The 12,500-nt window shown below is 32.3% G+C and overlaps 1 protein-coding gene across 1 annotated transcript in view; it reads left to right on the forward strand.

The window, feature by feature from the left end:
• bcas3 (BCAS3 microtubule associated cell migration factor) overlaps positions 1–12,500 on the forward strand; it is a 293,366-nt gene that overhangs the window by 268,974 nt on the left and 11,892 nt on the right. The window contains exon 23 of the mRNA XM_062067335.1: positions 9,798–9,974. Within this exon, the coding sequence (XP_061923319.1) occupies positions 9,798–9,974 (177 nt within the window). The remainder of the gene's footprint in view (positions 1–9,797; positions 9,975–12,500) is intronic.

The raw sequence follows: 12,500 nt of genomic DNA on the forward strand, positions 1-12,500 counted from the left end.
ATGTTAATCTGGATCAATAATCAAAGATAGTCATAATGAATGATGAAATCTGGATCAATAATCAAAGATAGTCATAATGAATGATGTTAATCTGGATCAATAATCAAAGATAGTCATAATGAATTATGTTAATCTGGATCAATAATCAAAGATAGTCATAATGAATGATGTTAATCTGGATCAATAATCAAAGATAGTCATAATGAATGATGTTAATCTGGATCAATAATCAAAGATAGTCATAATGAATGATGTTAATCTGGATCAATAATCAAAGATAGTCATAATGAATGATGTTAATCTGGATCAATAATCAAAGATAGTCATAATGAATGATGAAATCTGGATCAATAATCAAAGATAGTCATAATGAATGATGTTAATCTGGATCAATAATCAAAGATAGTCATAATGAATGATGTTAATCTGGATCAATAATCAAAGATAGTCATAATGAATGATGTTAATCTGGATCAATAATCAAAGATAGTCATAATGAATGATGTTAATCTGGATCAATAATCAAAGATAGTCAGAATGAATGATGAAATATGGATCAATAATCAAAGATAGTCATAATGAATGATGTTAATCTGGATCAATAATCAAAGATAGTCATAATGAATGATGTTAATCTGGATCAATAATCAAAGATAGTCAGAATGAATGATGAAATCTGGATCAATAATCAAAGATAGTCATAATGAATGATGTTAATCTGGATCAATAATCAAAGATAGTCATAATGAATGATGTTAATCTGGATCAATAATCAAAGATAGTCAGAATGAATGATGAAATCTGGATCAATAATCAAAGATAGTCATAATGAATGATGTTAATCTGGATCAATAATCAAAGATAGTCAGAATGAATGATGAAATCTGGATCAATAATCAAAGATAGTCATAATGAATGATGAAATCTGGATCAATAATCAAAGATAGTCATAAAGTGTTTGTGAAGGTTGCATGAAAGTGAGATTTGGGAGTGACGTAGAAACGTTGTGGATGAGCAGACAAGCAGCTTTCAAAGGCTAAAGAACAAAGCGAGTAAAGAGGAGAGAGTTAGATTCCCAGCGGCTGCTTGGCTTTTAGTGCAATCTCATTTTTAAGATGCTTACTTCTGGACCACAAACACATCAATCCAGGATACTTATTTGTCTGCTCGCTCATGAAGTGCCCATTGATACTCGTCTGTTCGCTCATGAAGTGCCCATTGAAGAACTCAGACTCTTTAAGGATGTATCAATACATGGTGATTGATTGATTGATTGATTGATTGATTATTATTTTAGGTAATCAAGGAGTTTTGTTTTTAACCACACAATAAAGACAAGTGATGATAAATATTCATATTTGTTATACAAATATTTTATAACACACACACTCACACACACACATGCACAAACTCAAACAGACACACACTATAACACGCACACACACTTACACACACGTACACACTCAAACAGACACACACACACTATAACACACGTACACACACACATATACTATAACACACACACCTTCTATAACACAAAGTAGTTTTAAGTAATAAAATATGAAAAGTAAAAATACTTTTAAGTAAGGAAAGTAAAAGTAGTTTTAAGTAATAAAATATGAAGAGTAAAAGTAGTTTTAAGTAAGAAAAGTAAAAGTAGTTTTAAGTAATAAAATATGAAAGTAAAAGTAGTTTTAAGTAATAAAATATGAAAGTAAAAGTAGTTTTAAGTAAGAAAAGTAAAAGTAGTTTTAAGTAAGAAAATATCAAAAGTAAAAGTAGTTTTAAGTAATAAAATATGAAAGTAAAAGTAGTTTTAAGTAAGAAAAGTAAAAGTAGTTTTAAGTAAGAAAATATCAAAAGTAAAAGTAGTTTTAAGTAAGAAAAGTAAAAGTAGTTTTAAGTAAGAAAATATCAAAAGTAAAAGTAGTTTTAAGTAAGAAAAGTAAAAGTAGTTTTAAGTAATAAAATATCAAAAGTAAAAGTAGTTTTAAGTAAGAAAAGTAAAAGTAGTTTTAAGTAAGAAAATATCAAAAGTAAAAGTAGTTTTAAGTAAGAAAATATGAAAGTAAAAGTAGTTTTAAGTAAGAAAAGTAAAAGTAGTTTTAAGTAATAAAATATGAAAGTAAAAGTAGTTTTAAGTAAGAAAAGTAAAAGTAGTTTTAAGTAAGAAAATATCAAAAGTAAAAGTAGTTTTAAGTAATAAAATATGAAAGTAAAAGTAGTTTTAAGTAAGAAAAGTAAAAGTAGTTTTAAGTAATAAAATATGAAAGTAAAAGTAGTTTTAAGTAAGAAAAGTAAAAGTACTTTTAAGTAATAAAATATGAAAAGTAAAAGTAGTTTTAAGTAATAAAATATCAAAAGTAAAAGTAGTTTTAAGTAATAAAATATCAAAAGTAAAAGTACTTTTAAGTAATAAAATATGAAAAGTAAAAGTACTTTTAAGTAATAAAATATCAAAAGTAAAAGTAGTTTTAAGTAATAAAATATCAAAAGTAAAAGTAGTTTTAAGTAATAAAATATGAAAGTCAAAGTAGTTTTAAATAAGAAAAGTCAAAGTAGTTTAAAGTAATAAAAGATGAGTATTTGAGTGTCATTAAGGATGTTGAAGATCATGTGGACATCATCAAGTCTTCATCACTGAGGGAGGGGTCATGTCATGTTTATGTTTGATTTTTTTATTGATTTTTTTGTTCCTCCACTCGGGCTGCTGATGTAACAGTTGGTTGGTTGGGGGGGGGGCGCATAATAAATGAAAATAACATAACATAACATAACATGTGACTTCTTCTCCACTGAGGGAGGGGTCATGTGACTTCTTCTCCACTGAGGGAGGGGTCATGTGACTTCTTCTCCATCAACACGTGGTTACATCATAAAAACAATTGCTCAATCAGCTGTCTTGCATTAGCACTTAATTGTGTTTGCGGCCAGCAGGCGTTGCCATGGTAACGCCACACGTCACCTGGAAACAGGAGCACGACAAATGTACTTCAGGTCACTACACATACCTGCATTGGCACCTGGTTACTACCACTACACATACCTGCTTACTACCTACACATACCTGCTTACTACCTCACTCACTACACATACCTGCTTACTACCTACACATACCTGCTTACTACCTCAGTCACTACACATACCTGCATTGGCACCTGGTTACTACCACTACACATACCTGCTTACTAACTACACATACCTGCTTACTACCTCAGTCACTACACATACCTGCATTGGCACCTGGTTACTACCACTACACATACCTGCTTACTACCTACACATACCTGCTTACTACCTCAGTCACTACACATACCTGCTTACTAACTACACATACCTGCTTACTACCTCAGTCACTACACATACCTGCTTACTAACTGAGTCACTACACATACCTGCTTACTACCTGAGTCAGTTACTACCTGGTTACTACTTGAGTCAGTACACATACACCTGCAATGGAACCTGGTTACTACCTGAGTCAGTTACTACCTGGTTACTACCTGAGTCACTACACATACACCTGCAATGGCACCTGGTTACTACCTGAGTCAGTACAAATACCTGCATTGGCACCTGGTTACTACCTGACAATACTTCCAAATGTCCATTGGGAATACACAATACTGCTACTTCCACCTTCCTCAAAGTACTACAATGTCTACTTCACATGCAGTTAAGGTGTCCCACCTTTCCAAGGTACTTAGGTGTTCACTGGATTGCTCACTCAGCTCTCATGAAACGTCACTCAGCTGCAAACGTCAGATATTGAAGTGTTTTCTTTTCAAGTAACACCATATTTACTTTCGCCGGCAATTAACGACATTTTTAGCGAGCACCTTAATTAGTAAATGGATTACTTTTTACAACTGATCAAAGATTCAACTGATCTGCCGCTTCTCCTTGCACAGTGCCGATGTTGCGCTAACAAACTCTCGCTGGCAGCGCCTTTTAAAGGAGCACACACTCCGCTCTCATGAAACATCACTCAACTGCGTACGCCAGATGTTTGAAGTATTTTTTAGTAACGCAATAATTATTTTACCTACAAATGAATTGCATTTTTTAAATATTTATTGGTAATTTAGTTACTTTTTAGCAAAGTGTCTATACTTAATGACTTTTTCAAGTTGGCGTAATAAATCTTGAGGGATTCGTCCCAAAACATCCAGTCTGACTTGCTAGCATTAGCCCATAGCTGGCTAGCTAACTTCATGTTTTTGTGATTAATCACATGAGTTAACGAAGTTTTCGACAGTTGTCTAATCTTCTGCTGGAGAAGATCTTTACGTGGAATTAATATTAGTGTTTCAACAAGAACAAACATGATTGACACATGCATTAACGAGTCACATGACCCTGGGTAGGGTTTAAGAACTTTATACAACCCATGCTTAGGATTTTAAACATGTTTCAATTATTATTAGTAGTAGTATTGATGACATATTTTATTCAAACACTCAATGTTACAACAAATTCTCATAGAACATTCATTTAATGGATCAAATAGTCACTTTTTCCATAGAATATTCATTTTATCTATAGAATATGTGTTTAATGTATATAATATTCGTGTTATTTATAGAATATTCATGTTATGTATAGAATATACATTTCTTATTGAATATTCATTTAAAGGACACGATATTCATTTTATTTATAGAATATTCATATTATTTATATAATATTTGTTTAATATGTATATTATTCGTTTTATGCATAGAACATTCATGTTATGTATAGAATATTTATTTTATTTGTAAAATAATCAATTCATTGATAACATATTTTATCCATAGAGTATTCATTTTATTTATAGAATCTTCATTTAAAGGATAAAATATGTATTTTATTTATAGAATAATTTTGTCACGGATAGAAATTTTCATTTTATTTATAGAATATTCATTTAAAGGATTAATTATTATTTTTTTGATAGAAAAAACATTCAATGGATAACATATTAATTTTATCCATAGAATATTCATTTTATTTATAGAATCTTCATTTAAAGGATACAATATTTATTTTGTTTCTAGAATAATTATGTAATGGATTGACTATTAATTTTATTTATAAAATAATAATTTTATGGATAAAATATTTATTTTATCCATAGAATATTAATTTTATTTATATAATATTTTTTTAATATTATTTGTTTTATGCATAAAATATTTATGTAATGCATGTAATATTTATTTTATTTTTAGAATAAATATGTAAGGGATAGAATATTCATTTTATTTATATAATATTAATTTAAAGGATATATTATTATTTCTTTTTTTAATCATTTAATGGATAAAATATTAATTATATCCATAGAGTATTCATTTTATTTATAGAATTTTCATTTAAAGGATAACATGTTTATTTAAATCATAGAATAATTATGTAATGGGTCGAATATTCAATTTATTTATATAATATTGATTTAATAAATGTGTTTTATGTATAGAATATTCATTTTTTTATTGAATATTCATATAATGGATCAAATATTCATTTTATTTGTGGAATATTGATTGAGTGGATATAACAATGGTTTTATGTACATGATATCTTCAGAGGGACAACACAAATCCAGCTGTACTTAAGACACTAAGAGTTTGTCATTTTCATAAGATTATATATATTTATACAACGCTAACCTAGCGCTAAGCTAATAGTGCTTGTAAATCACAGCCTTTTGCTTGTGAGTCAACATGATATTCTGTTTACTTCCTGTCTGCATATCACACACACACACACACACACACACACACACGCACACACGCGCACACACACGCGCACAAGGTCTCAGACTGTGTGTCTCCAACATGCAAGATGTTGTGATTGCGGCTGACAGAAAGAGAAGAGATTGTGTCATTGTGCAGGTTGTGTAGATGTTGTGTGACAGCCATGACACTTGTGTTGTGTTTGCTGCACAAAAGTAGCTGACCTGAAACATTTGCCTCAAAAATATGTTGGACTAATGAAAATAAAAGTTGCTTTAAATATGTCCATAAATATTGTGCTTGGATCAACTTTAAAGTAGTCAGTGTACAGCTTGTTATAGTTGTACTATTCACCTAAAATTTAAAATATATACAATTATATGTGTGTGTATATATATATATATATATATATATATATATATATATATATATATATATATATATATATATATATATATATATATATATATATATATATATATATATATATATATATATATATAACCTCCAGGTTGTGTAACAGCTTCTTCCCTCAGGCCGTAAGACTCTTGAAGGCATCATAATAATCCCCTCAACTCCCCCCAAGATGGATTAACTCGCTGGAATAAAAAAGACAATATAACATACATCCATAAACATGGATGCATATGAAAAAGTGCAATATATTTATCTGTACAGTAACCTATTTATTTATTAGGGCCCGCACGGCCCATTTAAAAGGAATCCCAACGGGAGTCCTTTTGCATTGGGACGAAAGGACCTATTGTTATTGTAAGGTTTAATATTATTAGGGTCCGCACAGGACCTTTTCAAAAGGAATCCCAAAGGGAGTCCTTTTGCAATGGGACGAAAGGACCCTATTGAAATTGTAATGTTTTATTATACTTCTTTGTTTCTTCTTCCGCAGCTTTGCGCACTACTTCGCCCCCCTTAACATGCTTCAAAACTCACCAAATTTTTTACACACATCCAAAAAGTGGGCCAGCAGACTTTAGTCAAAAAACCAAACCCAAAAGATCCCAATTGCACTCTAGCGCCCCCTAGGTAGAAAACTGCCTCTAACTCCCACTAGGAAGGTCGTAGAGACATGAAACAAAAACCTGTATGTAGGTCTCAGTTAGACCTGCAATTCATAATTTTACTTCTTCGGGCGAAAACCAACAGGAAGTTGGCAATTTCCCCTTCAAGACAAAAAATGACTAAAAACACTCATTTTTGATTTTTGAGCTGTAATTTGACCCCCTTAAAATACTTCAAAACTCACCAAAATTCGCACACACATCGGGACTGCGGGAAACTGCGATCTAAAAAAAAAACCGAATCCCAAAACTCAAAATTGTGCTCTACATAATTTTTGGGAAAAAAAGAGAAAAAACTGCTCCTCAGAGGAAAAATCTGACAAAACTGCTTGTAACTTCCGGTAGGAACGTCGTAGAGACATGAAAAAAATACCTCTATGTAGGTCTTGCCTGGACCTACATTTCATAGATTGACATCCTTCAGCAAAAATCAACAGGAAGTTTGCTATTTCTCCTTCAAACCATCATTTTTGTTACAACCGGTCACCAAACATCAAACATTATCTCCTCTGAGTGCGTTTGTCGTTTCGGCTTCAAACTGCTACAGGAGAGAGATTGAACCCTTCTGATTAAAAGTTGACGAAAGAGTGGTGATTAGTGCTACCGTTTTGATTTTACGCGCCTTCAAAGACCCGCAGCACTAAAGTTGCTACGGTGCCAAAAATGACAACGAAACTGCGATTAGACCTTCTTTGGCCTCAATACACACAATAGCCTATAATGACAATGTGAACTCAGACACAACTTCCTCTAACTCCCAGTACCAATATCGTAGAGACACGAAACAAAAACCTCTATGTAGGTCTCACTCAGGACTACCACTGGACTAAAGTATTGGACACCTAGGACTAGCACCTGCCAGAAGGCGGACCCGACCAATGCTGCTTGCAGCTTTAATTATACCGGCCGCCTCTTCCAGCTGCAATTTGACCCACTTAACATGCTTCAAAACTCACCATATTTGACACACACATCAGGACCTGCGAAAATTGCCATCTAATAAAAAAACCAAACCCCAAAACTCAAAATAGCGCTCTAGCGACCCCTAGGAAAAAACAAGAACAAACTGCCTGTAACTCCCACTAGGAAGGTCGTACAGACATGAAACAAAAACCTCTATGTAGGTCTGACGTAGACCTACATTTCATAATTTGACATCCTCGGGCAAAAACCAACAGGAAGTTGGCAATTTCCCCTTCAAGACAAAAATGTACTAAAAACACTCATTTTTGCCTCTTTGAGCTGTAATTTGACCCCCTTAAAATACTTCAAAACTCACCAAACTTTTCACACACATCGGGACTGGTGGAAATTGCGATCTAATAAAAAACCGAACCCCAAAACTCAAAATTGCGCTCTAGCGCAATTTTTGAATAAAACACAGACAAAACTGCTCCTCAGAGGAAAACACAGACAAAACTGCTTGTAGGAACTGGTAGGAACGTCTTAGAGACATGAAACAAAAACCTCTATGTAGGTCTCACTTAGACCTACATTTCATATATTGACACCCTTCAGCAAAAATCAACAGGAAGTTTGATATCCCCCCTTCAAAACAACATTTTTGTAAAAAGCGATCACCAAACATCAAACATTATCTCCTCTGAGCGCGTTTGTCGTTTCGGCTTCAAACTACTACAGGAGAGAGATTGAACCCTTCTGATTAAAAGTTGACGAAAGACTTTTGATAAGTGCTACGGTTTTGACTTTACAAGCCTTCAAAGAAAAGAAGTTGACGAAAGACTTTTGATAAGTGCTACGGTTTTGATTTTACAAGCCTTCAAAGAAAAGAAGTTGACGAAAGACTTTTGATAAGTGCTACGGTTTTGATTTTACAAGCCTTCAAAGAAAAGAAGTTGACGAAAGACTTTTGATAAGTGCTACGGTTTTGATTTTACAAGCCTTCAGAGAAAAGAACCACTGTGCCGCAGCACCTAGGAAAAAAACCACAACTTCCTCTAACTCCCAGTACGAATATCGTAGAGACATGAAACAAAAACCTCTATGTAGGTCTGACTTAGAGCTAGATTTCATACACGGACATCCTTCAGCAAAAATCAACAGGAAGTTGGCAATCACCCCTTCAAAACAAAAGCTTCATAAAAACACTCATTTTTGCCTCTTTGAGCTGTAATTTGACCCCCTTAAAATACTTCAAAACTCACCAAACTTTTTACACACATCAGGACTGGCATTAATTGCGATCTAATTAGGACTAGCACTTGCCAAATATGCGGGCCCGACCAACGCTGCTTGCAGCTTTAATTTATATATGCACCTTATTGCTTTTTTATCTTGCACTACCATGAGCTAATGTAACCAAATTTCGTTCTTATCTGTACTGTAAAGTTCAAATTTGATTGACAATAAAAAGGAAGTCTAAGTCTAATATATATATATATATATATATATATATATATATATATATATATATATATATATATATATATATATATATATATACACACCTGGTTACTACTTGAGTTGGATGTAATTGGATGTATTTAGATGTAGTTGAGTTGGTTGTAATAAGATGTAGTTCAGTTGGAAGTTAAGTTGGATGTAGTTGTTGTGGATGTAGTTGAATTGGAAGTGGCTTGATGTAGTTGAGTGTAGAACGTAGTGTAGTTGAGTGTACTAGATGAGTGTATATGTGTGGATTATCCAATGTACAGTGCTCAATACACGTTAGGTCAGCAAAAAACACAGAGGCTATTTCATCCCTACAAGCCTGTTTTGCAGGTTTCCCTGCTCTTCAGGGGATTATATATATATATATATATATATATATATATATATATATATATATATATATATATATATATATATATATATATATATATATATATATATATATATATATATATATATATATATATATATATATATATATATATATGTGTGTGTGTGTGTGTGTGTGTGTGTATACATGTAATGATAATAAATGTTTTCATAGATGTGCAATAATAATAAAAGTCCTGTTAATAAATGTTTGCAGACACGTTGGACGGGTGTGGCGTGACGCTGCTTGAGGTATGTGGCAGCTGGCCGGAGAGTTTTGGCGTGCCGAGACACAACTTGGCGTTCTCCGAGTCCACCGATGAAGGTCTGAGGGAGCGTTTGGCCGACGCCATGTCGGAGTTTCCTTCTCGCGACATCGAGGGTTCTGCTACAGGTGACTCACTCCTTCTTTCTTCCCAGAGGCAACATTTGCAACCTACTGTACATCCTCAAATATGGCTTGTTGGCTTTTTCATAAATATGTTTTGGGACAAGCGGTAGGAAATGGATGGATGTTTTTCATGCAAAAGTACCACTAAAAGTACACAGGATAGTAAAGTGCTGCTATGAACGTACATAAAGTATGTGCAAACTGTACATACATCAAGGATTTATATGTCACTGTAATGTACAGTATATAGTATAATGTACACTATCATTTATATAGTATCATGTACAGTATATTGTATATAGTATCATGTACAGTATAATTCATGTACATTGTACAGTATAATGTATGTCGTATAATGTACACTATAATGTACAGTATAATTTATATAGTATCATGTACAATATATTGTATATAGTATCATATACAGTATAATGCACAGCATAATTAATGTATAATGTATATAGTATAATGTACAGTATAATGTACAGTGTCATTTATATAGTATAATGTACAGTATAATGTACAGTATCATTTATATAGTATTATGTACAGTATGATGTACAGTATAATTAATGTATAATGTACAGTATAATGTATATAGTATAATGTACAGTATAATGTATATAGTATAATGTACAGTATAATGTATATAGTATCATGTACAGTATAATGCACAGTATAATTAATGTATATTGTACAGTATAATGTATGTAGTATAATGCACAGTATCATTTACATAGTATCATGTACAATATATTGTATATAGTATCATATACAGTATAATGCACAGCATAATTAATGTATATTGTACAGTATAATGTATGTAGTATAATGTACACTATAATGTACAGTATCATTTACATAGTATCATGTACAATATATTGTATATAGTATCATATACAGTATAATGCACAGCATAATTAATGTATAATGTATATAGTATAATGTACAGTATATTGTACAGTGTCATTTATATAGTATAATGTACAGTATAATGTACAGTATCATTTATATAGTATAATGTACAGTAGGATTTACAGTATAATTAATGTATAATGTACAGTATAATGTATATAGTATAATGTATATAGTATAATGTACAGTATAATGTATATAGTATAATGTACAGTATAATGCACAGTATAATGTGTTTAGTATAATGTACAGTATAATGTTCATCTTGTGTAATGCGGAGAAAATTCAAACTTGCGCAAAGGATTCCTGTTTAGAAAAATGATTGAACATAAAAATGATGACTTATGTTTATGATTGTAAACAACAATTGTATTATTAAGTCTTTCACTTCAGCAAAATAAACAACATTTATTCTTATGATGAGGAGGGATGTATTTGCTGTAGTTGAGTTGGATGTAGTTAAATGCCATTGGATGCAGTTGAGTTGGATGTAGTTGGGTGTACTTTGTTGGATGTAGTTAGATGTAAATTAATGTAGATGATATAGTTAGATGTAAATTGATGTAGTTGAGTTCAATGTAGTTAGCTGTAGTTGGATGTATTTGACTGTAACAGAGTTGGATGTAGTTGGCTGCATTTGTGTTGGATGTAGTTGAGTTAGATGCAGTTGGCTGTGGATGAGTTGGATGTGGCCGGATGTAGTTGAGTTAAATGTGGTTGGATGTATTTGTTGTAGTTGAGTTGGATGTAGTTGAGTGTGATGTAGTTGGCTGTGGGTGAGTTGGATGTGGCCGGATGTAGTTGAGTTAGATGTGGTTAAATGTATTTGCTGTAGTTGAGTTGGATGTAGTTGAATCCAGTTGGATGTAGTTTAGTTGGGTGTACTTGAGTTGGATGTAGTTAGATGTAAATGAACGTAGATGTATATAGTTAGATGTAATTTGATGTAGTAATGTGGATAGATGTAGTTGGATATATTTGACTGTAAAATAGTTGGATGTAGTTGGATGTGGTCAACTGCACTTGAGTTGGAGGTAGTTTGATGTAGTTGAGTTGGATGGCGTAAGTCAAATGTGAGCACTAGAACTGGATGTAGTATGGACAAATGGGGCCAATTAGTATTTGTATTTTGTAATTGACTTAATCTTTTTGTACAGGTTTGTCACTTTTCTCTACTACCAAAATGTTGGATGTAGTAGGATGCAGTTGAGTTGGATGTGCTTGGCTGTAGTAAGCTGTAAACTGAAATAAATGGGTGTAGTTGGATCTAGTCGAATGTAGTTGAGTTAGATGTAGTTCAATTTATTTGTTCTATAAGTGAGTTGGATGTAGATGGGTGTTTTTGGACATTGTTGGATGTAGTTAAGTTGGATGTAGTTGGATGAAATTGTTATAGTTAAGTTGGATGTAGTTGGTTGTAGTGGAGTTAGATGTAATTGGATGCATTTAGATGTACTTTGATGTTGTTGAGTTGGATACAGTTGATGTGGTTGAGTTAGATGTAATTGGATGTAGTTGGATTTTTTTGAGTTGGATATAGTTGGATGTAGTTGAGTTAGGTGCAATTGGATGTATTTAGATGTAGTTGGATGTTGTTGAGTTGGATGTAGTTGA

Source organism: Entelurus aequoreus, linkage group LG13 (assembly GCF_033978785.1).
Source record: "Entelurus aequoreus isolate RoL-2023_Sb linkage group LG13, RoL_Eaeq_v1.1, whole genome shotgun sequence".
Taxonomy (NCBI): Eukaryota; Metazoa; Chordata; class Actinopteri; order Syngnathiformes; family Syngnathidae; genus Entelurus; species Entelurus aequoreus.